The 26,996-nt window shown below is 52.3% G+C and overlaps 1 protein-coding gene across 4 annotated transcripts in view; it reads left to right on the top strand.

Moving 5' to 3' along the window:
* Nucleotides 1-1,407: 1,407 nt before the first annotated feature.
* The window catches only part of CD6 (CD6 molecule), a 36,105-nt gene continuing 10,516 nt past the window's right edge, over nucleotides 1,408-26,996 (top strand). For 3 of the 4 annotated variants that reach the window (XM_025878619.2, XM_025878618.2, XM_025878617.2), the window contains exons 1-4: nucleotides 1,409-1,661; nucleotides 24,381-24,449; nucleotides 25,398-25,748; nucleotides 26,524-26,835. In XM_025878619.2, coding sequence (XP_025734404.1) covers nucleotides 1,601-1,661; nucleotides 24,381-24,449; nucleotides 25,398-25,748; nucleotides 26,524-26,835 — 793 coding nt within the window. In that variant the 5' untranslated portion in view covers nucleotides 1,409-1,600. Of the gene's footprint in view, nucleotides 1,662-24,380; nucleotides 24,450-25,397; nucleotides 25,749-26,523; nucleotides 26,836-26,996 lie in introns of all 4 variants that reach the window. The other variant, XM_025878620.2, reaches the window with a different exon arrangement.

Genomic DNA, 26,996 nt, shown 5'->3' with positions numbered 1-26,996 from the left:
AAATCCTCCCCATTCCACAGATGGGGAAATGAAGTCGAATGGGGAGGAGGGAAGTGTCAGGCCGGGCCAGGTAAATCTGAGAGGTCATACAGAGAAGGGCCAGGGCGGAACCAGTCTCCTCTGGACTCAATTTCTTCAAGGAGACTGCTTATACAAGCAAATTAAGTTTTCTGTTCTTTCATTCACTCAATAACATTCATTCAGCATCTACAGTATGCCCCACAGGGAGTGCAGTGGTAAATTAAACACACTAGATCCCTGGGGCGCCTGGGTGGCTCAGTCTGTGGAGCGTCCGACTCTTGGTTTTGGCTCAGGTCACGATCTCAGGGTTGTGCGATCCAGCCCGGACTCGGGCTCTGTGCTCGGTGCATAGTCTGCTTGCGATTCTCTCCCTCTCCTTCTGCCTCTCCCCCTACTCACGCTCTTCCTCACCCCCTTCTAAAATAAATAAATAAAATCTTTAAAAAATAAAAACCCACACGAGGGCGCCTGGGTGGCTCAGATGGTTAAGCGACTGCCTTCGGCTCAGGTCATGATCCTGGAGTCCCGGGATCGAGTCCCGCATCGGGCTCCCTGCTGGGCGGGGAGTCTGCTTCTCCCTCTGACCCTCTTCCCTCTCATGCTCTCTATCTCTCATTCTCTCTCTCTCAAATAAATAAATAAAATCTTTAAAAAAATAAAATAAAAACCCACATGAGGTCCCTGCTTTCTTTAAAAAATAAAAACCCACAACTCAGCATTTCCGCAGCAGCCCTGGCATTTTGCTCCTGCCGTTCCTTCTGGCCCTTCCAGAGGCCTCCCCCCGCCTCCGCCTTTTGAAATCCTGTTCATCCTTCCTGGACCAGCTCCCATGCCTGACTCTCCCTGAGGAATGAGCACCCAGCCCAGTGCCGGCAGGTGGGGGTCCTGTAGCCTCCTGCGCCATCTCAGGGGACACTTCTAGCCTGTAAGGAGATGGGGAGACAAACCATCCCTCAGTCCCTTCTCCACTGCTAATTCTCTGAAGGGAATCTGAGGCTCTCTCCTCTCAAAAGTGCAAGACCACACCCTCCTTCCTAGCCATTAACACACCCAAGGACAAAGTAAGTTTTGGGATTTTATCCCAAAAGAGCTGGATTTCCGTGGACTGGGACAGGCCGTGGGGTCATGCATCCACTCTTCTTACATGCATTGGTTGAGCATCTACTATGTATCGGGTCTCCAGAAAGGAAGCATGCCCTCTCTTCCCTTTTCCTTAGGACACACTTGGAGGAAGTGTGTGTGTGTGTGTGTGTGTGTGTGTGTCTCACTCTGTGACTCCTGGGGTTCAGCCACCATGGGTGGGCTCACAGCAGAGGCAGCTGGGCTCTCCCTCACAGCCCCTGTGATACCAGCCTGGCTTCCTGGAGACCAAAACCACAAGTAGAGCACAGAGGCGTAGAGACACTCAGAGGCTGGGTTTGGTCGCACGCGTGTAAAGGAGTGCTCTCTCTCGCGCAGACAGAAAGTTATAAACAGGAGCAGCAAAGGTCCGAGTGGGTGTGAGGAACACATAGCAACCACAACCCCCTCCCGACCCCAGGATGGCCCTTCCCACTGGCAGGCACGCGTAGCAGTCGGAATGATCCCAGACATGTGGCTTCTCTCTACGATCATCGGATTGCTGACAGCAGCCCTCTCAGGTAGGACCCCTCTCCCACCTCCTGCCACTCGTGCTGGAGGACCTGGGTCCTGGTCTCTTGGCCCCCTTGCTGGTCATGTTCTCACTCACCTTTCTAGAGCCTTCTAGCCAGGACTGTACCAGGGAGGCCCCAGCTCTGTCAATGGCGACTGGGGCCTGGAGAGGCTCCAGGAACCCCCTGGAGGGGCCGGGGTTGTGCCTGGACGGTGCTAGAAGACTCCCGGGCATGAGATGATGTGGGCAGCAGGCCTGGTGTCTCCTCAGCAGGCTCCCAGGGTCTGAGGAGGGAGACGCTTTCCACCGTAGGTTCGGGAACTCCCCCAGCCCTATTTCTTGGCAACTCTCAGTAGGGAGCAGACTGCCTTCCAGAAAGGTAGGACCACTAGTGATTGTATTCTCGACCCCAAAGCTGAGGCTCTGGACTCACTAGGCTTCTGCCATTCACGGTATTACTGTCCAGACATAGACCGTCGGGGAAGCCAGCAGGCGCCGAGGACAGCCGGTAGCTCCGGTGCAGCCAGTAGGGGTAGTTTAGGGCACAGATGAATGGGAAAGCGCTTCCTCCCCCATCCTGAACTCCCCCTGAGCACCAAGGCCCTTCGCAACCTGGGCAGGGGCATCAGGTGGCCAGAGAGTTTGGGGGATGGCTGTGCTCATTGGATACTGTTGGCCTCTGCTGCATGCGGGGTCCAAGCTGGCAAGAACCTGGCAGCGGCCCATCCTGCCTCTGTTGGGACCTCACAACTCGGGGGTGGGGAGATGCATGGAAACAGAATTCTGGGCCAGGGAGTCTGAGCCCACCTGGCAGGGGAGATCCCAAGTGCTTTCACTTTGCTTTCAGAAGGCGACCCAGAGAGGCCCCATCGGGAGGGGCATCCAAGCTGACTAGGAGAAATGGGAGACCTGGGGAGTTTTTTTGGGGTGAGGGCAGCTCTTCTCTCTGCCTCTCTCTGGAGGCACATGCTCCTGACCCCACACTGGTTCGGGAAAAGCCATTTAGCTCTGGGAGCGGGAAAGTGTGCACCTTCGGCTCCATGTGGGGCGGCTTGGTTTCTCCTGCTCTGCCAAGAGCACCTGGAGCTCAGCCACCTTCTGCCCCTGAGCTAAGACAGACAGACGGTCAGAGGGGCGATCCTCCCACCACCACTCCCTGTCCTTTCCCATGAGGCCCAGCCACCAGCCTCGGCTCGGAAAAGTCTAGGAGGGAGAGGTCTGTTGGCCGGCCCCGGGGCCCTGGGGAACTGGCCTGGAGTGGTGCCTGACAGCAGCTGGGACCCCAGGGCCCCAGCAGAGCTCAGCGGGGTGAGATGAAGGGGCTCCTGGAGCCAAGGTCCGTCCAGCCGAGAACTTTTCGTCCGCTCCTGACACTCCGGCCCGGCCCACTCCACCCCCAGTACAGATATTTACTTTGTGTTTCTAAAACTGCATTTATAGTCAATGGCCTCACTTGTTACTAATACTAGTTTTGAAAGGAAACTTTATGTCACTACTGTTAAGTGGAAAACTGATATCATGTGTCAGAAGTATAAGGTGAAGGTAAGCATAAAAATAAGTGGGGATGGAAACCAATTTCTATTACGTGTTGGCAAAAAGTGGAAAGGATGCAAAGACCCTGGAGCCTGAAGCCTACATCTGTGCTCTCTGTTGAAGGGGGAATGGGGGATGGAGTTAAAGACCCCCCGCCCCCAAGTTGTCATTTTCTCCTTGACTTTCCAGGGGGACTGAGAGCACTTGGAGCAGAGAGTAATTTCTCTGCCATGAGATTTCACAGCACTAAATGCTGCCTCCTTAAAGCCTCTGAAGTGTCCCCCGATGGTGTCTGTCCTCCTGCTGAGAACCAGGGCCTGGCAGGAAGGATGTGCAGGCCGAAGGAAACTGCGCTCCAAAGCCCAAGGAGTGGGGTAGGGAGGGCCAGAGCGAGCCGATGTGGGGAGGCCGCTCCCCCCCTCTCCCAGCCCACCTGCCCGAGCCGTCCTTCCCTCCACCCAGGTCCCGCAGACCCCAGCCCCGGCAGAGCCGGGCCCTCAGTGGGCAAGATGGACCCAGATCTGCTCCAGGGTTCTCCTTGGCAAAATCAGTGTGCAGGGCAGATCAGGGTGGGGAGAGGAAGTGAGGGCCTCCCAGGAGAGAAAGAAAAGGAAAGAAAGACAAACAACAGAGACCAAGGAGGGAGGAAAGGGGCTAGGAGAATGAGGCCCACAAGGGAGGTCCAGGGCCTTCTCCCCGAGAGCTGCGGAGCCCCGGCCGGCCCTGTGAGCCCCAGCCGGCACGGCCAAGACCTCCCCTCGCCTGCTCTCCTTTGCAGCCCCAGCGCCAGGCTCCGTCCGGGGCCTCACACGGCTTTCTCTGGCCTGGCTGCCTGGACTCTGGCTTGTTCTCTCCTCGGGCTTGGGTGTGTGCTATTGAATGACCAGGGCAGGGACCACACTTTCCCATTCCGCTGGTGCTCCCTGGAGGCCTGGGTCCAGGCCCAGTTTGTCCTCCTACCCTCCAGTTTTGCGCCTCAGTTTCCTGATCAGCCAACCGGGGACAAAGAGGCAGAGAGAATGAACTTGAAGCGCTGGACTGGGGAGGACGGGGTGGGGTCGGGAGACCGGAGTATTGCTTGGGCCCGGCCTCTAATTCACCATGCATTCTTCTCTGATCTGGTTTTTGCTCCAGGGAAATGGGGTGCTTTAGGCAGAAAACCCCTAAGGGCTCGGTCAGATCTAACATTCTGTGTGCGAAATAGTAACAAATAACCCGACCTGTCCCCCAAGGGCCGTGCGGAGGTCCATCTGGCCCGTGGTCGGTGAGGTCCTGCGGGGCTCCTTTCGTGTACTAGGAAGGCCATTTGTGGTTACGCTAAAAAAAGCTTCTTAAATGAACAAATTTTTAAAAATCGGGTTTTTGGGGCCCCTGGGTGGCTCAGTCGTTGAGCGTCTGCCTTCGGCTCAGGTCATGATCCCGGGGTCCTGGGATCGAGCCCCGCATCGGGCTCCCTGCTCAGCAGGAGGTCTGCTTCTCCCTCTCCCACTCCCCCTGCTTGTGTTCCCTCTCTCGCTGTGTCTCTCTCTGTCAGATAGATGAAATCTTTAAAATAAATAAATAAATAAATAGAAATAAAAATCGGGTTTTTCCCTTTACTTGTAAATTCATTATCCAAAACTCATTTTATTTATAAGTCCAGTAATTTTTAACAGTGACTCTCAGGGAGCCTTTGATTAATATTTCATCAGATCAGGTCGAACGGAGCAAGCTTCCTTAAATAATAAATACCACTCACAAATGCGCATAATTGAGTGCCCTTAGATCTGTGATATCCCATACAGCGACCACCAGAATATGCATTTGAAACGTGGTAGTCTGAGTGCACAAGTGTTGGAAAGGTAACACAGAGCAGATTTTGAAGATGTGTTCAAAAAAAGAACATCAAGTATCTCATTAATAACTTGTTTATGCATTACGTGTTGAAAAGGTATTTTGCACAGGTTGAGTTAAATACATTTTATTATTACAATTGAGTTGGTCTGTTCCTTTTTGACTTGTAAAACACATGGCCACTAGAAAATTATAAATGACCTATGTGGCTTGCGTTATGTTTCTACCAGAGAACACTGCCTTAGATAATCTAAACTGCATCTACAAATTTAATGAATTTGATTCTCTTATAAATGCTTCAGGGGCACCTGGGTGGCTCAGTCGTTAAGCGTCTGCCTTCGGCTCAGGTCATGATCCCGGGGTCCTGGGGTCAAGCCCCACATGGGGCTCCCTGCTCTGCGGGAAGCCTGCTTCTCCCTCTCCCACTCCCCCTGCTTGTGTTCCCTCTCTTGCTGTGTCTCTCTCTGTCAAATAAATAAATAAAATCTTAAAAGATAAATAAATAAATGCTTCAAATACCTCTAAGAAACAAGCCTTTTCCAAGGACTTCGTAGAATACTTTCTGCTCTAAAAAACTAACGTTTAAACAGAGTGAATATTAAGTTCTCTTAAACATTCTAGTATTGTTTACAGATGTGGCCAAATTCTCTTAAATTTTTTAAATTAAAATTTCAACTAAAGTCAGTTACTCGGTCACACACGTAGGCTAGCAGCCAAGTATTCGTAAACATCACAGATCTAGGACTTTCTGCACCAACACACAGCAATTGATCCAACTGACACTTAGCATAAATGTGTCATCACTGTGGGTTTCCATGTACTTCCACCATCTTTATTTTGAAAATTCTAGTCTTCTTGGGCTTCTTCAAAGCCACTTACCAAGAAGAAGAGGACTGTCCCAGAGCAAATAACTTGGGTGATCCCCGCAGATGGGAGTGGCTCTTAGTGGACAGCAATGAGGTCAGCTTTTTAATTGTTTTGCCGAAATGTGAGATAGGATTCCTATGCGCTGCAGATGGGTGCGCAGTGCGCTTTTGGATAGCCTCTGCCTTCCACTCAGGCTGGTCCCTTGACCCACGACCTCTGGACCCAAGTTCTACAAACCTGATTCTCAATGTCTCCCCCACCCTCAACCCAGAGGGCTTCACCACTTGATTGGATTTAAATGAAACAAATGTGTTTACGAGTCTCTTCTTCTTCCCTGCTGGCAAGACGGCAACTGATAGATGTATAAATAATATATGACCGGCATTTGTACATTTCTACCCGCTCAGTCTGGCTCTCTGGTCACAGGTCAATGACTGGTGGGGCCATTAGCCATCAGTCAGTTAAGCGTCTGCCTTCGGCTCAGATCATGATCCCGGGGTCCTGGGATCAAGCCCCGCATGGGGCTCCCTGCTCGGCGGGAAGCCTGCTTCTCCCTCTTCCATTACCCCTGCTTGTGTTCCCTCTCTCGCTGTGTCTCTAGAGCTCTGTCAAATAAATAAAATCTTAAAAAACAAAAACAAAAAACACACACACACGAGGGTCAGCCTGGGATAGGTGTGACCACAGGTACAATCCAATGACAGCCAAAACTACGACCCACTGCAGGGCACTTTCCGTTCTCTGAGCAGCAGCTAGGCTGATCCTGTCCCGCCCTGACATGGGGGCAATTACCCCATTCTACAGGTGGGTCCACTGAGGCTCAGAAAGTTATGTATTTTGTCCCAGGCTGGTGGCTGGTGTGGAGTTTAAACCCATGTCTGTAGGTCTCCAAAATCCACATTCCCCATCACGGGGCTACACTGCCTTCAGGAGCTGGGAGTCCGAGGAGGGAGAGCTCGGGCCTCCTGGAAACACGGGGCGGCTTCCCAGACCGGGAACCCGGATGTCTCAGGGGGCTAGACAAACGGAGGAGGCCGGCACAAAGACGGTGTTAAAAATGAGTGCACGTAAAAACTGCTGAGGTCTGAGTAAAATGTATATAGGCTAGTTAGTTTGTGTTGCATCAGTATGAACTTCCTGGTTTTGGTAATTTACTCTGGTTAGTTACCTAATAGTCACTATCAGGGGAAGCTGGGCGATAGGTACATGGGCCTCCTCCATGCTGTTTTGCAACTTCTTGTGAGTCTGTGATTTCAAGATAAAAAGGTGGGGGGGAAGGATTCCAGGCAGAAGGACTGATTTGAGCAGAAGCCTGGAGGTCGGACAGGCAAGGCGAAAAGCCCCAAGGGGCTGGCTGCAGGGAGGGGCTGACCAGCGGGCCCTGCTGGCCCTAGAGGGCACGTTTTCTTCCTCCTGACTCACCTGCACTGCTGTGTGAGGAGGCTTCGATGAGCTCGGAGTCATGCAAATGCCAAGCACAGTGACTGGCACGCAGAAAGCACACGCATAAACCGTACATTTCAGGAGGTTAGGGGAGCAATCGCAGGGGTGACGGCCTCCTGGACCACACTCTGTACATTTGTAAGTCATGTGAGAACTAGGACATGTTAACGTTATTACCTCCATTTTACTGATGAAGTCGCTGAGGCTCAGAGAGGGGAAGGGACTTTTCCTAGGTCACACAGCTAATAGGTGCACAGCTGGTAGATGGTTGACTTGACCTTCTGACTCCTAATCCATGTTCTTTCCCAGCCCTGGAAAATAGGCAGGGCTTGGACCACCGACCCCATCCCCCTCAAGATTTCTCAGGGAAGGTCTCCCCATTCTCAGGAGACTTCTCATCTTACCCACTGCCAGATTCGCTGTCATGGAACCGGGGTAAAACAAAACAAAACAAAACAAAACCTTGAAGCTACTTGTGAGTCAGAAGTCACTTCCTGGATGACCCTCTCCGAGCCTCAGTTTTCCAGACTCTAAATCACGGTTCATGGAAACCTCCAGAACCCAGGTCTGGGATGAGGCTCCATGAGATGTTGGCTATGAAGTACTTGGGGAAATCTGGGGCTCCTTGGGGGGCGCCAAAGAGCCCCACGGCCATAACTGCCGCTGGGCCTGGGGCCAGGCAGGAGCTCGCAGGGACAGCAGAGAAAGAACAGAGAGAAGCCCCAGTTTCTGCCCACCATTTTGTAGATTCCTGTGGCTTGACTACCTTTTGCCAGAAAATGGCCGCCGAGGGAGCCTCCGAGAGGCCCGCCTCAGCAGGGAGGCAGCACGGAGGGAGAAGCCGTAGGGCCCTGGGGAGATGTGGACTGGAATCCCATAATAGGAAAGTGATCCCCTTGCTTTCCCCTGGCCTCCACCTGTGTTAGGAGGTGGCGGGGCACATTAGAAGCTCCACCCTATGTTTCCAGGCTTCCTCCAACCACTCCATCATGGCCGAGCTGGGCTGGGCTCTCTGGGCAGTGCTGACAGATGCCCAGGGAGTCTACGCATGGGGCTGGGGGCCACAGGCTGTGTGAGCGAGGAGCTGGGGGCTTCTCAACATGTCTTGGGGCTCTCACCTGAGCACCCCACTTCTAATCTGGAAGTCACCTGCTGAGCGCTGAGTAAAGGAGGACACGGAGGTGAAGTCACTGCGCCCTCCCAGCTACACACAAAGCCAAGCATAGCTTTGGCTTTTATAGAAGCACAAACTGATAGAGAGCTCCAGCCATGTAGCCAGTGGCTGTCAGAATGGGGACCAGAGTCACTTTCTGGTCACCGTGTCCCCCGCCACCCCTCTTTCGAAATGGAGCTTGGTGGGGGGAAGGATTTTATCTATGCTTTAGTATAAATTTTAGTAGGGTGCTCACCTTGTCTGGGAGGGGTGCATGGGAGCTGGGCCGGGCCGGGGACAGAGGTGGGAAACCACCACGCCCCGGACAGGGAGGAGGTCCATCCCCCACTCTGCTTGGGAAGATTCACTTTCCCCTCCTTCCATCAGCTAAACTAAAGTAAAGGCCCTCTCCAAATGAACTAAACTCCCTGGAGAAATGTGCTGCACTCTGCAGACAGGATTCTAGAAATTTCATGACAGTATCCGGGCTGGAAGAAACCCCAGGGGGCCACCATCTACTCCTGTTTGTCGGAGGAGAAAACCGAGGTGCAGAGTGGGGGGTGAGGTGCCCGAGCTCACGGAGCCGGGGTGGGCAGCCCGGTGGGCGGGAGCCGTAGCGGGGGTCCTGTGTTCTCGCAGCCTTGGGCGGTGGTCCACCGTGGTCTGAGGGGAGCCCGGGTGAGCGGGGCTCTGAGATGTCAGCTTGGCAAGGTGAGGAGCTGCCTTCCTACAGGCACTCTTCCTGCACACATCCGTGGCAACCCCGCCCCCAGCCTCTGCCTTCTTTTTCTCTCGGGCATTTTATTTCAACAAAATTTCAGACTGGCTGAGAAGTTGCAAGTTCCATATGCTCTTCACTCAGATTCCCCAACTGTTAACATTTCACCACAATTGCTTTACGTTTTCTCAGCCTAACCATTTTTTGGTCTGCCTATCTCTTACTTTTGGCCTGAATCATTTGAGAGTAGGTTGTAGACATAAGGTCCCTTTCTCCTAAATACTTCAGTCTGTCTTTTTTTTTAAAAAGGACATTCTCTGATCTAACCACGATACACGTGTCAAAATGGGGTAGCTGATGTCAATACAACATTAATAGATAATCCACAGACCTTTTTCAGATTTTGCCAATTGTTCCAATAATGTCCTTTAAGGCAAAAGAAAATTCTAGTCGGGGTACCATGCTTTGTTCTTGTCTCTCTCTATTTTCCTTTAATCTAGAATGTTTTCTCAGATTTTCTTTCTCTTCCCTGACATTGATTCTTTTGAAGAATATAGTCCAGTTACGCTTTTTTTTTTTAAGATTTTATTTATTTATTTGAAAGAGAGCGTACAAGCAGGGGTGGGGGGTGGGGAAGCAGAGGGAGAAGCAGACTGCTCACTGAGCAGGGAGCCCAATGCAGGGCTCGATCCCAGGACCCTGGGATCATGACCTGAACCGAAGGCAGATGCTTAACCGACTGAGCCACCTAGGCGCCCTGATAGTCCAGTTATTCTGTGTAATGACCCTAGTCATGGTTGGCTTGATGATTCCCCGCAAGTGGTCGTACCTCTTGGGGCAGGAATAGAACAGAAGTGCTTGGTGTTCTCAGTGGGTCGTATCAAGAGGCCCGCCGAATCAGCTTGTCCCATCTTGGTGTTCTAAGTTTGATGGCTTGGCTAAGGTGATGTCCGCTAGGTAAAGTGACTCTTTTCTTCTTTGTAACCAATATGTATCTTGTGGGCAGATTCTTCGAGACTATGTAAAAATTTTAGCCCCCCTCAAACCTTTACCCACTAGTCCTAACATGATTGATGATTCTGGCCTGAACTGGTTATTATCAGCACCGTTTCTGGATGGTGATGTTATAACTCCATCACTCCTTCTACAAGTTTAGTCACTGACTTGGCCCTCTTTGCTGGTTCAGGGGGTAGGAGCCGATTGGCTCAGTGCCTGGAAGGCTGGCGTTGATGAGCCCGTCAGGTCGAGCCTCTGGCAGCTGCCATCTTCCCGGCCTCAAAGGTTGGAGCTCGGTTCACTCTTCTCTGCTGCCAGGGCCACTTCTTTCCCCACCTACAATTTCTGCCCTTCATTTGTTCAGCTCCAGCTCCAATGTGGGGCAGCATTTTCAGCCACTGAGGATATGGGACAAAGCCTCAGACTTCAAGGAGCTTCTATTTTAGTGGGGAAAATAGAGAAATGAGCAAGCATGTTTTAAAACAGTCTCATATCAGAGAGGAATATGTGCAGCAAGGGAAATAAAGCAAAGCAAGGCAGACGGAGAGTGAGTGGGATGGGGGTCCTGGTAAGTCTTCTGGAGGCATTTGAGCAGAGATGTGAATGATGAGATTAACCTAGAATGCTGAGAGATCGAGAGATCAGGGAGAAGGACCTTCCAAGTGGAGGGAACACAGGCAAGAAGGCCCTGAAGTGGAACGGTTGGTGGACGTGCTGGAGGAGATTGCCGAGGGGGAGGGAGAGCGGAGGAGAGGGGCAGGCTGCAGGTGTTGGCGAGCACTGCTCACATAGGGGCTTGGAATGAACCCACAGGAAATGGGAAATCATCAGAGAGTTTTAGATATCAAAGGATGTGATCTGATTCACCCTTATGCGTATACAATTATTTAACAACCCTTGACTATGATCAACTCCATATTCAAATCTAAGTCAGTTTATTAAAACCTAGAAATCTTCTATCACCATCATGCATCTCCAATAAATATTCTTCAGTAAATAGAATATGCCCATATAAACAAAACACTGAAAACACAGTGGCATTAAAGAGCCTGCTACCCAAGCCTGGGTCACTCTCTCCTTGCACAGCGTGTTGTGTTCAAGGCTTGTAATCCCAAGCCCTGACGAGCAGCAAAAGGACGATTCCACTTGCTGTGGGATTTAGTACTATTTGATATCCAATCTTAAATTGTCTGGTTTGGGAACCGATGCGCTGGTGGCAGGGTCAGGTGGGTGGGGGCAGCAGGGACAGAGGGGGGCCGTGCTGTGATGGAGGGAAGTGCAGTCTGCGGAGCATCCTCACACCAGAAGCAGTCCGAGGCCAGAGAGCTGCCTCCCACTCCGGCAGTCAGACCCAAGCTGGCTCAGTTGGCCCATTTTAGCACGGAGAAACTGAGGCTCCCAAAAGGAACAGGGATGTACCCAAGGTCCTAATAACGGCTGATCTCAATTCTACTCTCTTTCCTTGTCCCTCCCACCCAAATCCAGCTGAAAATTCACACCCACTGTACACATTCGTCATCCTTATTGTAAAAACGTTCTTACAACCACATGAAAAGAAATCTCACCCAACTCGTCCTTTCATTCTTGAAGGAGGAAGTTTGCAAGTCCCCAGAGCGATGTGGGTGTTTAGTCTCGTCGGCATGAGGGCGGGTGTGCAGAGGGGCATCGTGTGGGCTTTGATCGGTCTTTGTCAGGGTGGCTCTGGGCTCTGGGAGGCTAGCGTTTGATTCCAGGCTCCAACACCTTCTCTGTGGCTCTGGGCAAGTTCCTGAACCCTCCCGAAGGAAAACGGGCACACCCGAATGCCAGCTCCTCTGTTCTTACACTCTAGATGGGCTTTACGCCCTCCCTGAAGATCCTCACAGACCCCCTCCAGCCACCTGCCTGTGTGCGGGCGGGTCTCGGGTCCAGCCATGCCAGCATAAGCCGTGAAATGGTTCCAGGCAGCACTTGGGGGGTCAGAGTCTGGCCCTCTGGAAGTGAAGGAGGGGCTCAGGCATGTACCTTGTGAGTTCCCCTCTTCTCCCTCCCAGAATCCCCTAAAAGCTCCCATGGGCTCTCCCCAGCCCCTGCCTCTCGTAGGCAACCTTTGTTACAGGAATGGGTGACTCAGTTTTCTAGAGCTACCATAACTCAGTACCACGGGTTGGTGTGTGAGCAACAGAAAATGTATTGTCTCAAGCTCTGGGGGCTGAAAGTTCAAGATCAGGAGGTCGGCAGGGTCGGTTCCTTCCCAGGCTGTGAGGGAGTGTGTTCCGGGCCTCTCTGCTAGCTTCTGGTGATTGCTGGCTTTCTTTGCCTCTCCTTGGCTTATAGAAGCTCCATTCCCATCTCTGCCTTCATGTTCACATGGCATTCTTCCTATGTGCATACACCTGTGTCCACATTTCCCCTGTTCATGAGGACACCAGTCCTATTGGACTAGCGCCCACCCTAGTGACCTTATTTTAACTTGATCACCTCTGTGAAGACCCTATCTCCAAATAAGGTCACATGCTTAGGTATTGAGATTAGGACTCCAACATACCTTTTTTTGTGAGACACAATTCAACCCATCGCAGTGTGTGTGTGTGTGTGTGTGTGTGTGTGTGTGTGTGTGTGTGTGCGGCTCAGGGGTGGAATTTCTGGGTCATGACTATGGAAATGTTTTCTAAAGTGGTTGTCCTGACTATCACCCCCCAGCAATGTACGGAGTCCCTGCTGACCTCCATTCTCAACATTCAGTATTACCCCACATCTTAGTTGTGGACAATCTAGTAGGTATCAGATAGTATCTCCCTGTGGCCCTACTTTGCATTTGCCTGATGACTGTGAGGCTGGATACTTCCTGTAAGTTTATGGGTCTTGTGTGTTTACCGTGAAATGCCTCTTCTGGCTGTCTGCCCATTTTTCTGTTGTTTGCCTTTTCCTTATTGATTTATACACAAGCTTCCTTTTGGAGGAGGGTTTCCATTAGGAAAGGTAAGGAGAGGGGAAGAGGAAGGGGGGGTTAAGGCAACTTTTCTGGCCTTAAGTTTGGAGGACTGACCCGCACAGTTACTCTTTCAGGGGAGAAACCGAAAACCACGTTGGGTCCTCTGTCTCTTTCTGGAATCCGTGGGGCCAGGTACAATTCAGAATCTGCGATGTTTGGATTTCAGAAAGGGGACAAGGTGCCCTTTTGTAGACTTTGTAATGTCACAACCAGGGCCTGGCCAGGCACTGGAATCAAATACGTTAATATTTCTGCAGGAAAATGTATGATTTTCCACACCATGTGGAATAAACAAAGACTAGGAACACCTTGCATCAGGTCAGGTCAGGTGTTGCCACCAACAGAGTTATGAAAACACTTTCAGTTTGGGGGTCTCTGGGGCTTTCAAACTGCAGTAAGGGATTGTGCATGCAAACTTTTAAGTCAGGCCCTGCGGTGCCCCCTTTCTCGGCTAATCCCTTGATTGCTCCACGAAGGTGATATTACCATCACCGTTTATGTGGAGAAAGATCGTGGAAGCTCAGTGAGGTTAAGAAATACAAATCCTGGACTTGGACTCACATCAGTCAGACTCCAAAGCTCACACGCCTCCAACTTTGCTGCTGTGCCTTACCCAACCCTTTGGGGGTGAATTCTTGGCTTCTCTGCACCCCAAGGCTCTGGAGTTTGAAAACAGAGTCACAAGCCAGACGAATGGATTGGGAAGGCAGAATGCAGCTGGGAGTGAGTAGGTGGGAGGTCAGTTGGCTGAGCCAGACCCTCAGCCCAAAGCAGTGGGTGCTGGTGGCCAGAGCCTGGGATGCTCACCTCAAATCTCTGCAGAACTTCCCAAGTGTCCATCATGCTTTGGCACTGATCAAACATTCAGCCAGGCCTCTACTCACCCCAGATTGAAGCCTAAAGGGTTGACACCACGGGGAGAGGCACTGACCAGAGATCCTAGTCTTCATTGGGGCAGGGGCTGAGAAAGCAACAAGTCTTCCCAGTATTTAAATCAGGGCTCGAGCACCTTTGCAGAGAATGGTGGGGAAGCCCCGTGATACTAGGCCACTGGCAGGGAGAACAAGGGGTGTACAGAGAGTGGTGGGTCACTGCTGCCCTTGGCCATCTCTCCTCCTGGTCCACTCACCTCTGGAAATTTGCAGGTTAGGTCTCCCAGGTTGTCTAAGGCTTGGATAGCTCTTTCTCTCCATCACTTTCTCATCCCTGAGAACTCCTACTCATCCTTTAAGATCCCTTCCAATTGTCCCCTGCTCTTTGGACTCAAAGTTATTCCCTCCCACCTCTACCTTTCCCAGAGCCCTTTGCTCTGACCCCTGGGATAGCCATTAGACCCGACTATAATCAGCCGTGAGTACATCTGTGTCCTCCACCACGGCTGGGGCCTGGCATGGAGTCTGGCCGAGAGTGAAGAATGAATGAAGGAATGAATGAATGCACCTTCTTGGCTAAGGGTTAAGATAGGTGGAAACGTTGGAAGGACTTTCGAGCCACCTCAAAAGCACCCTGCATGTAACTTGTGGAGGGGAGCATGGGGCGACCGTGAAGCCTGGTGGCTAAGAATGTGGGCTTGGATCGGAAGTCATGTTCTGTCCCCCCGCCCCCCGAGATGTTCTAGTCCCAGCCTGAAGTCATCTGCTTGGGAAGGGCCCTGGTTCCTTCCTCAGAGGGAGGCTGATGACTTCCAGCAGCTCTGGGTGCCTGACATTAGGGGGGCCCTTGTCTTAAGGGGGGTTTAGGCCACCTCTGGAAGGTATTAGCCCCACCGCTAGGAGACAGGGAGATTTTCCTCCTGTGCCCACACTCGATCTTCATTCACCCAGAAACTGCAGCTCCAACAGCTCTCAGAGACTCTAACCAGAGTCGCTCTGGAGAGCCAGTGGGTGGGGACAGGTCCCCTGGAAAGCCCTGTGTGGCCCAGCAGGGTTTCGGCTTCCACTGAAACCCGGAAACCCAGCCCTGCTCCCCTGCACAGGGGGCCAAGCTCTGGGGGATTTTATTCTTGAATTTCACTCCAGCTTAGCACACTAGCCCCTGTCCTGCCTCCAGGCCTCTGCTCGTGCTGTAGTCCCTGCCCAGAATGCCCTTCTGCCTCCTCACACTGAGACCACCTGCAGTAGGGAAAGAGTGAATATGGGGGACAAACTTGGATTTGAATTCTGGGTCTGTCACGTCCAAGCTTTGTGCCCTTGGGCTACTAACTTCCTTTCTCTGAGCCTCTTCATCAGGAAAAGGGGTTTCATGGTAATACCCTCCTCACTGGGCTGTCATGAGGATTCTGTACAACAACGTCTATAAAACCCTTGGCACAGAGGAAATCCTTGGTAATCGTGGGTCTGTTCCCCCCGCCCCTGGGAAACACTCCTTGACCATCAAGGCCTGGCCCAAAAATCCCCTCCCCTGCAGTCACTTCCCAGGCTTTCTCTCCTCTGGGTTCCTTGAGGACACCCTTCGTGCCACCAGAGAGATGGGAGTTGAGCCAGCTCTTGACATCTGGGCCTCCAGGCTGGGCTCTGGGCTGCAGGCCGGCCGGGAGCTCCCTCACCTCCACCTTCCCGCAGCAGAGCCCAGAGGGGGTCTGGCCATGGCACCATCCCAGAAATGTTAATGGAGGTGAGGTGAGTTACAGAGACTTCTATTAAAAATAATGGTAACTAGGATTTGTTGAGCATTCACTCTATGTCCTGAGGTATTTACCAGGTGGCAATTAAGGCAGCCCAGGAAACCCTCTGTCTGGGTTCAAATCCTGCTTTGGCTCTTATGAGTCCTGTCCTTCTAGAAAGTTCCTTAACCTCTTAGACCCTAAATGTCCCCATCGCTAAAATGGGGACAGTAAGAATACCTTTGTCTGAGCATCATGAAGGAGATGAATTGACCACTATTAGAAACCCATGTAGGCACACAAGAATCATTCACAAGTGACACTGATAGGACTCGAGCAATTTATAAACGTTTTTCACCTATCTTGTCTTTAAAAAGACCAACTGTTGTTTTTATTTTCATCACTAAAATTATATGTAATACAAAAGTTACAGGATTTAGAAAATAATTTCAAAAATAAAGAAAAAAAACACACCTGTCATGTTACTGGTAACTATTATTATCCTGTTAAGGAATCTTCCAGATATTTTGTTAGAGAGAAATATCACACACATATAGAAATGAACTGAGAGTGTTTCAACAATCCCCAGGCATCCCCACCGCCCGCGTTTAAGAAATGTTTACATTAAAAAAACAAGAAATGTTCACATTTTTTTAAAAGATCTTATTTATTTGTCAGAGAGAGTGAGCACAAGCCGGGGGAGCTGCAGGCAGAGGGAGAAGCAGGCTCCCCACTGAGCAAGGAGCCCGATGTGGGACTCGATCTCAGGACCCTGGGATCATGACCCGAGCCGAAGGCAGATGCTTAACCAACTAAACCACCCAGGTGTCCCTTTTTTTTTTTTTTTAAGATTTTATTTAATAATCTGCTTTATCCACCTACTACGTGTATGTGCACACACGTGTCTGGCACATATACACTTTTGTACTCGTTGACTCAGCAAGATCTTGGATACTTAATGTGGGTCAGCTGTTGGGTGTTTCTTGGGATGGGACTTCAGTCCTGGGAGGGTTTTACACCTGTGAGGTGGGGGAAGCAAGCCTGGCATATACTGAGATTTGCCCAACATCCCCTTAGCGTGGAGGAAGCTGGGTTTCGAACCCAGGCAAGTTTGATTCAAACACCCTACCCAAGACCAGCTGAATCAGAGTTCTAGAGGAGGGACCCGACATCCACCTCCGGCACTCAGTGGTCTGAATTCCACAGGGGATGAAGCAGGTGCGGTCCGGGAAAGGCCCGTGTCGCTGGCCTGCTGGGCTCTCTTGGAACCCCATCCTTCCTGTTATCTCTTGGAATTTATATCGAACTACTCATGATCCTCTATGCTCAGTGGTGTCTCGTCTTACCATCTGGCACCTGCAAAGAAGGTATGTAGTCTGGCATGGGAACCTGAGCAAGCCTTAGGTCAGGACCACAGGAGCCTTTGTTTTTGGAGGAACTCCTGTTACCATGGCAACCGCAGGCCACCTCTCATCTCCAGGACCACCGGATGCCATGCTTGCAGAGCCAGGGAAGGCGGCAGCAAGATGTGAGTGTGGGGCAGCTCTGCTAAGGTTCATAAGAAAGATGGAGAGGAAGGAGGAAAGAATGCAGTCTTTGGGGAACGGGAATAGTCCTTTGGCAGAGGAGAAGGCTGAAGGGCCCTCAGAGTCATCGTTATGCCTGGGACGGAATGTGTAATCGATGGCCAGATGCCCTCCCCTGTGCACTTGGGACTGGACAAGAGAGAGTAGGCCAAAGCCTCAGGCTGCGGGATGATAATGACAGCAGCGGTATACCACGTCCTAGGCATCTCACCTCCATTCTTCATGCAGCGCTCAGGGCAACACGCTGCAAACCCGGCATCATACACAGTGCCGGCTTCAAATCAAGTCTGGCAGGGCTCAGAGACCTTCCCAAGGTCACACAGCCAGCGATCAGCAGAGAGGGCTCGGGCCACTATTCTGTCTGTCCCCCAAGTCTGCATTCTGAATTATGAAAAAAGGATTTCCGAAGAGATGCACGGGTGCGTGGGAAAGGCCATGGACCCTCCCACTCCCAGGATCTTCTGGCCTCACGCATCTCCCCGGCACCTGCCCCAGTCACGCACGTGGTGAACGGTCAGAGGGTGTTAATGGAATTGAACGCAGGCCAGCCACAGACTCGTTTCTCGGCTCCCAGCATAATGGCACTCACACCCCCTCGCTTTCTTGAGCAAGAGAGGGGAGAATGGGGGAGTTCCAGAAATCTAACAGACCCCAGAGCCCGTTATGTTGCATTATTCTTATGGTGGCGCTTCTCTTTCAGTGGAGGTTATGAATTGTTGTCCTTGACTCCCCGTGGATTTGGTGGTGGAGGAGGTGAATTCCACCAGGGCATGTAGGGAGGATGCTGCGCATGCAAACATCCTCTGTCGTGTGGCAGGGTGACCCAGGAAAGGTAAAAAGGCTAGATTTCTCTGACATTTAACCATGCTCCCCCCCCCAATTCCATCACACTGGGGAGTAGGGCTTCAATATATGGATTGGGGTGGGGGAGACAAACATCCAGCTCGTAGCATGCACATTGAGTTTCCTTTGTGTTCCCAAGCTTTTCCGAGGTAGAAGAGGAGAGAACAAAAACTGTCAAAGTAAACTAAGGCCAAAACACCAAGTCACTGACTTGTTTTTAGGTTCCAAGGGGAGAGAGGTCACCCCAACCTTCCTGGGCTCGGAGAATCACAGCAGGTGCTGCCTGATCTATTCCCCACAGCCACCTGACACCAGTCACCTCTGTGAACGAGGGCCATGCTGTCCAACCAAGCCCCCGGGGCCAGCCTCAGTCTCTGTGTCAAAGTAAACTCAGCCCAACCGGGTGTCACGACCCCTCCAAGTCCCTTCAAAGACGGAACACCGTTAGCTACTCCCAATCAAGTTCAAAGTTACTTTGTGTGAGCCAGCACCATGCTTCTTTCCAATTTTAATGGAATTATAGATTGTTTCTGTTTTTCTTTCCAGTTCTATGGATCGCTCCCCATTAACAACGTCGAGGAAAGTTCTTAAAAGAAAAACATTCACACAGTCCCAGCCCCCTCCCTGTCAGGGCGCCTCCCCCAAATGCCCCTGGTTCTGTTGGTGGTTGATTCTCTTTCTCCTCAGAGTTGAAGCAGGGGCTTCCAAGGGTGCCGGAGCCAGCCTGTGTTGGAGAGCCGGTGCAGAAGGGGCAAGGCAGCTCGCGGCCACGGGAGGGCAGGGGGACAAATGTCATCCCAGGGGCCCCTGCCGGAGGAAGAATGGTCTCCTCATTGCAGCTCATCCTTGGCGTCAGGACCCCTTTTGGAAATTAGTCCCTGGGGCTTGAGCGCTGGGCTGTATCGCCATTGGGGGTTGAGCTCTCGTTGCTACGTTCGGGGCTTGCTGAGCAGTGCAGAGTTGGAAGGCGTCTAGAAGACCACGCCCCCCCGCCGGCTTGTGAGAACTCCCAGCCCCCCACCCTCGGCATGGTCACTGAAGCAAAAACCAGGATGCTGGATTCCAACCTGTGGAGTAGAGCGGTTAAGAGTGTGGTCTCTGGAGCCGGATAGCCTGTGTTCAAATCCCAGCTCCACCTTTTTCTAACTGTGTCATCTTGGGCAAATTACTAAATGGACTTGTGCCTCTGTTTCCCCATTCTGTGGGCTTGCTGTGGGAATTAAACTAAATTAATCCATCTCAAGTATTAGAAAAAGACCACTGTCCTGGGAGTTTGACTCGCTGTGGGCTTTGGGGTACACTTCCTTGCCCCGGGACCTCAGATTTTGCATCAGTTCAATGAGATCATAGGCCTGGGCAGTAATAATAATCATGTCTGCATGGTCTCAACAGTTTACAAAACACTCGCTCACAAAAAGCCTTCTGAGAGAAGCACTATGAACTCCAGCTTACGGAGGGGAGAATCAGGCGTACATGTCTAAATGACTCCTTGATGGTTAATGAGGGCAGGGCTGGGACTCCTGTCCAAGCCCGTGGGTGCGAGGCCCACGTTCTCCCCCATACCACGCTGTCTGATACAAATATGATGAGAACCACATTTGTCATTTTAAATTTTCCAGGAGCCACATTTTAAAAAGTAAAAACAAACGGATGAAATTAACATAATGATATATTTTATTTAATCCAGATGTCCAAAATATCATTTCAACATGCTGTCAATATAGAAAGTTAACAATGAACTATTTTCCATTCTTGGTGTTGCTTTTTTTCCTTACCAAGTCTTTGAAATACGGTTTGCAGTTGGCGCTTAAAGCCCACCTCAATCCAGACATTAAAGTTTCATCAGCAGGACTTAATCTGTATTTAGATTTCACAAAATTTACTAAGGAAAAGGTAGATTTGCAGGTCTATGTTGCTCGAACGTTTCTTTGAAATTTTCCAATGACTGGATTGAATACCAGTTTTTTAAAATTAAATTTAAATGAATTGAACTGAATAAAATGAAAATTTTAACCATACTGGACAGCACAGCACTACATAATTCTCCATTTCGGACAAAATGATCTCGGACATGTCCAGATTTCTACTGCTCTGCTGCATTTGTACGTAAGAACTCTTTGCATATGATGAACCTACCCCTGAAACGATAGACCGAGAGTATGGGACAGATTTCCCATCTATCTTGATAGGATGTTGGAAGTTGTACAATGTAGTGGTTTAAAAGAGTGGCTTCTAAAGCCAGACTGCCCAGGCTCTGGTCTTGCCTCGAATACCGACCAGATTGGGTGACCCTGGGTGACTTACTTAAAACTCTCTGGGTTGCAGTTTCCTCTGCGATGACACAAGGATTCTAATAGTACCCACCTCATTGGGGAGTTGTGAGGATTCAAACAGCTACTACAAGTGGATAAAGCACAATGTTATCTTCTACGGGGCCTACAGTGAGTGTTCAGTAGCTGTTGTCTTTCATTATATAATTTATCTAATTATAACAGAAGAATGGAAGGACTAGAAGAGACCAGAAAGCTATCAACCTGTTGTCTTGCAAGTGAGAAAACAGGTCCGGGGAGTATAAAAGACCCAACCAGGATCACACAGAAAGCTAATGGTAGAAATCAGCCGGGACCCACTTCCTCAACGCTCAGCCCAGTGACCCAGGGATGTTGACATTTACAGGAGAGGAAACACCTTGGCCCACGGAGCACACGGGCTCTTCATTTCACCCCCAGGAGCAAGGATGGCTCTGGCTGACATGGCCACATCGTGCCTGGCCCTCTCCGCAGGCTCGGGAGAGCAGAACGTGTGGACAGTTGGTTTAAAACTCATTGTTAGTACTGTGAGCTAGCCACGTGTTCCCCCAGGAAAAAAAGGCCTGTTTGTTTCTTTGGAGACCTTTAATTTTTATTTTGTTGTAGAAGATGTTAAAAATTTAGAGCTACAAAAGGAGAGAGAAAACAACAAAACTCCCTGTATGGGTATATTTCTTGCTAGTGTTTATATTTTTCCTATGCTTTCTTCTGTAGTAGAGATCGAATTTCATTTATTTATATCCTTTTAGCATCTCTTCTGGGCAAGGCACTGTGCCAGGTGCCAGGGATATGGGAGTGAACAAAATAGAAACAGTCCCTGCCCCCAAGACCCTGAGAATCCAGAGGGACCGATGGGAGTCAACAGCTCGTCACCGAAAGCACTGTAATTGTATGTGGCCAGGGCCACAGAGGAAAAGGGTCCCAGGGTTCGAGGGGAGGACAGAATGGGGGACCGAACTTGGGCTCCTTCTGGGTCCTGGGAGACCTTCAGAAGCTTGACACCAGGCTGCGCGGGGGCGGGGGCTGGAGGGGAGTGCACCACCATATTTACAGCTTTCCCCACATCATTAAAAATTCTTTGTGAATATATTTTTTAAAGATTTTATTTATTTGTCAGAGAGAGAGCGCGCGATCCGGGGAGGGGCAGAGGGAGAGGGAGAAGCAGGCTCCCCGCTGAGCAGGGAGCCCGATGTGGGGCTCAATCCCAGGTCCTGGGGATCATGACCTGAGCCGAAAGCAGACGCTTAACTGACTGAGCCACCCAGGCGTCCCTCTTTGTGAATATTTTTTGTGAACATTTTTAATGTGGATCTTCCTAACCAATCCCCCACTTGCTTTTAGACAATTCCGTTGTCTCCGGCTTCGGGGGAGGGGGGTGGGGTCATGGTTTTACTATGAGAAATGATATAGGGGAAGACCATCTACCGTGCAGCGAATCTAAGTTCTGGCTGCAAGAAGAGTCCTCTCAGTTTGTGCTCATGATGAGCTGCAACGGGGTTCCTATTGTTCCCAGTTTGCTGAGCAAGTGCCCGAGGCTAGGAGAAGTTAAATGATCTGCCTGCGTCACACAGTTTGAAAGGGGCCCAGTTGGAGAAAGGAATCTAGAATGTTCCAGTTCTGACAGGTGTACTCTAATCTCTGTGGGGTAATCCAGGTTATTTCTGTAGGATAGGTTCCCAGGGACATTGGGGCTGTTGCTGTGGGAACCAGGATTCTGCCATCCTAATTTGTGGGCCTCTGAATTCTCGTTCTGAATATTACATTAGCCATGGAGTCTGTGCTCTGAATTCTGAGTCCCCGCCAGGGGGTCAGGCTGGGCAGCCAACCAGGGAGTTGGTGACAGGCAATTCTAGGCCTGATGACTTTCCGTCTGAGTGGTGGAGTGGCCCAGATGGATGCTTGTAGGAGAGCCGTTCTGCAGGAGGAGGGTGGGCGTGCGTGTGCGCGTGTGCACATCTGGGTGTGAGTCCACGGTGTCTGCCCAGGGGACGCTGGGGCTGCGTAGTAGCCACGTGAGTCTGTAGCTCCTAGCAGTCAGGCCAGGCCGGGCTGGGCTCCGGTAACACGCACAGCCTGAAATCTTCACGGTTTAACCGACTAAAGATTCGCTTTCTGGTTTGGGGGCTTTTTTGGGTTTTGTTTTGTTTTTTTTTTTTGGTTTTGTGGGGGTGTTTTTTGTTTTATTTTGGGAGGGGGCACCCGGGTCTGAACAGGAATACGGGTTCACTTCTTACACAAAATTCTAGCGGGGTCAGCATCCTCCCCCATCTTGCAGTTGTATCAGGGCCTCAGATCCCGGCACCACAGCAAGAAAAGAGACGGAGGACACGCCCTGGCATCTTACCCATGTTGGCCCGTCAGCGAGCACACGTCCTTCTTCCAGGCAGCAATGGCCCAGCCCGAGTATGAGACCCTGAGTGCAGCAGAGCTCCTCTGGGAGCACCACAGTCTCTGCCTCAGCCCTCCCTTTGTGCTTCTGCCAGCAGGAATATCCCCGCCAGGCAAGGAGCTGCTTCCCGGCAGACAGTTCAAATCCAGGTCCTGCCTCTTGCTGAGCTGCGTGGCCTCAGGCCATGGGTCAGTCAGGGGCCCAACAGGAAATGGGTGGCACTATCAAAACAGGAGCATGTGAAGGGGCTTATTTACAAAGGGCAAGGTAAGCAAGACCTGGAAGCCGAGGAGCTGTTGCCACCCCGGGGGCCCAAGGAGGCAAGGGCAGGGAGCGGTCAGTGAGACCAGAGGAGAGAGTCAAGGAGAGGAGGGATCACCTTCAGGTGGGGGAGCTCACAGAAAAGGAGAGTAAGCACCCCCTCTCCACACTCCTCCCTCCCTCCTATGTCTGCTGTGGCTCCCTATTGGCTGAGCCAGGCAGAAGCAGAAGGGCCCAGGAAGTTGCTGATTTAGTCCAAACAAATCCGCCCATCAGGGCCGAGCAGACAGCGGCTCTGGAGGGACGAAGGGGCATCACCTGGCACAGGAGATGGACTTCTATCTTTGGGCCCCGCTTTCCGAGTTTGTAAAAAGTGAATGTTCATATCTACCTCCTGGCGTGGTTGAGGGGAAAAGGAATAATGCATGTGAATAATAAGTGCTGACATATGTTCAGCTCTCGGCAAATGTTGAGTTTTTCAGTATCTGAAAGCGCTTTACAGTTGGATGGTCCCACCCCACGATGCACCAATCACCCTAAAGTCTGGTAGGAATTTCTTTGTTTGTTTCTTTTACGATTTTATTTATTTATTTGAGAGAGAAAGCACAGAGGGAGAGTGTGAGGGAGAAGCAGGCTCCCCGCGGAGCAGAGAGCCCGATGCGGGGCTCGATCCTAGGACCCTGGGATCATGACCCGAACCGAAGGCAGACACAATCATCTGAGCCACCCAGGCGCCCCTGGTATGAATTTCTCAAACAGATTTTCCAAACGAAAATGTTTTTCCTAACAATAACTCCCGTTTTTGAGCTTTTTCTGTATGTCAAGTATGGTACAGACATTGACTCCTCTTAGCACAACACAACCCCTAGGTGCTGTGGCCAATAAATTGGGACTCTGGCCAAGAGAGGTTGGTAACCCATCCATAGTCACTCAGCCAGTAAGTAGGTCTGGCCCCAAAGCCCACAGGCGTTCCTCCCTGCTCTACTCTGATTTCTGAGGGCGTTTGTACAATTCAAAGACGAAGCAGAAGATGCTGCCGCAACAGAGCTTGAGAATTTCCCTACCCTCAATGAGGCAACTCTGCCCAAGGCCCAGGACCGGGGTCTTTCAAAGTCCCCATGTAGCCCCAGCTCCAGAAAGTGGCCCCTGACCTTCAAGGCACCTCTGTGCCTCTACCTCTGAGCTCGCTCACCCACCGGCTGCTGCTGGTTGATTCCAGGTCACCCGACTCCAGCTCCATCTGACCAGCCCAACACCAGCAGTGCAGAGAACCTGCCCTTGGAGCCAGGTGAGGAAAGAATCCTTCTGGGGGCCCACAGCCTGCTTTCTGACACCAGGCAGGCGGTATCCCGGGTGATGGGGAAGGAAAATGGACTTTTAGGGTGTCAGGGAGGCTCCCTAACTTCAGACAACACTTCTTCCTGGCTCAATGCCCGAAGGGCCACCATTCCATCCACTCTGAAAGCTTAGAACTACCATCTTCAAAAGGCCACTGATCAAATGTCACATACTTGTGGGCAAACTGTTCAGTGAGCATTTTAAGGGGATTTGTTGAGAACAAACTAAAGGACTCTTGGTGGGGGTGGTGGGGTTCCATCAGGTGGGTCCTTGATTAACTCCACAGGTATTTATTAAGCAGCTCCTCTGAGCAAAGCTGCGTGCCACCCCGGGGGTGCAGTCCCAGGCAAAAATGGGCAGGTGGCTCCCCAAGGAGGGTGTCTGGGGAAGGGAGACCCACCGTCCCAAGCAACCTGGCTTCAACCCCATCACCAACCCCGTATCCAACCCCCAGGGTTTCAAGGTCATGGTGGCACCCTCCAGAACAGCAGAGGGGGAAGCGTGGCACCCACAGTGCCAAGGAGGGCCCCCGAACCCAGAACTCTGCCCTTCTTTCATGCCAGGGTACCCTGGAGAAAGGGGCAAGAGAGGGAGGTTTGTGGGGACTGGACCCCTGGTTCTCTGTCACCCCACACCTAATGAAGGCACCCTAACCTCTACAGTCGCCCTCAGCCCCCTTCTCCAGACGCTAAGGAGAACCAGGTCAGGCCTCAAAGGGGCCTCGGGGATGAACCAGCCCAGCCCCATTTTGCAGATTGCAAGGCTGAGGCCCAGGGCCCAGTGGGATATTGTCCAAGATAACCCGGTGGAGCTCCCCTGGCAGCCCTCATCCCCACCCCCATCCCTGAGACCTGCCGCGGGGTGGGTGGAGGCCTCAGCGGGCGTCTGGCTATTCTAGGACAGCTGCTGGGGGTCCGTCTGGTGAACGGGAGCAGCCGCTGCAGTGGGGCAGTGGAGGTCTGGCTCGGGCTGTCCTGGGAACCGGCCTGCGGGGCGCTCTGGGACAGCCTGGCCTCCGAGGCCGTGTGTGGCGCGCTGGGCTGCGGCGGGGCCTGGGAAGCCACCCAGCTCACCTTGCCATCCCTGGAGCTGACGCCTGCGCCCGGTGCCGGGAACACCAGCGAGACCACGAACGCCACCCTGGCCCTGGCGCCCGCCGTCCTGTGCAGAAGTGCCGAGTGGCAACTCTGCAAAGTGGTGGAGCATGTGTGCGACAGCAACGGGAGGGCGGCCCAGGTCACCTGTGCAGGTACGAGCAGACCACCCCCTGCACCCTGTCGCCCTACCCTCAGGCTTTCAGCCATTGCTCCTCACTCCTGTCCCCAGTCCTCGCCACCGGACCCAAGCCTTACCCTCCAGACTTCACCCCCGCCCTCCACCCTACCCTCCAGACTTCACCCCCGCCCTCCACCCTACCCTCATCGCAAACACAGCTGGTTCCCACGCTGGAGGACTGCAGCGCTGCCTCGTTTCCAGCTCTGAGCACATCCTCTGATCTGGCCCCCAGACCTCTCTCCCTACTAGATCTCCAGTTTGACCACTTGGGTCCCCAATCCTAACTGGGTCTCTGGCCCTTACTTACGGGTCCCGCGCCTTCTCTCGCTTAGGACCTCTATCTCTGCCCCTATCCCCCATGTACATAAATATGCCAGGTTCCCCAGTGTCCCTTAGCATTGTCACTTTCCAGCCCCCAGCTGCTCTTCAGGCCCCGCCCACCAGGTCTCTAGCCCCCCCCCCCCCCCCCCCCCCGCAGCCCTGAGGCTTCCCCCGGCCCGCCCACCAGGTTACTAGCCCCTCCCACCGGCTCCATAGCCCGCCCCCTCCCCCTCAGGTGTCCAGTCCTGCCTGCAGGTCCCTAGTCCTGCGGGGTCCCCCACATCTGCCCACTAGGGCCCCAGTCCTAACAGGGTTCCCCAATCCTGCCCACCGAATCACCAGCTCCTCTCATTGGATCCACAGCCACCACCACCCTCCCAGCCCTCCCTTCCTCGACCACCCACCAACGCTTTCCCCTCCTTCCCCAGAGAACCGCGCCGTGCGGTTGGTGGGCAGTAGCAGTCAGTGCGCAGGCCGCGTGGAGATGCTAGAGCAGGGCCGGTGGGGTTCGGTGTGCGACGACACGTGGGACCTGGAGGATTCGCACGTGGTGTGCCGGCAACTGAACTGCGGCTGGGCGGTTCAGGCCCTGCCCGGCTTGCACTTCGCCCCTGGCCAAGGACCCATCCACCGGGACCAGGTGAACTGCTCAGGGGACGAGACCTACCTGTGGGACTGCCCGGGGCTGCCAGGAGACGGGTACTGCGGCCACAAGGAGGACGCCGGTGTGGTGTGCTCAGGTCAGCAGGCGGCGAGGGTATCGGTCAGCCACCAGCCCTTACCGTGGCCGGGTGCGGGGAGGGATGGCCTCGGCTGGTGCGAGGTCGAGTCCACCAGGGAAGGTAAGACCCAGGCAAGCGCCCTCTGGGGGAGAGAGTGATAAATGCCCTAGGAAAGGAGT

The sequence above is a fragment of the Callorhinus ursinus genome, unplaced genomic scaffold (genome assembly GCF_003265705.2).
Source record: "Callorhinus ursinus isolate GAN/ISIS: 27379988/994484 unplaced genomic scaffold, GSC_fseal_2.0 scaffold51, whole genome shotgun sequence".
In the NCBI taxonomy this organism is placed as follows: domain Eukaryota; kingdom Metazoa; phylum Chordata; class Mammalia; order Carnivora; family Otariidae; genus Callorhinus; species Callorhinus ursinus.
The sequence above is the reverse complement of the archived record's forward strand: the minus strand, read 5'-3'. Positions and strand labels throughout refer to the sequence as shown.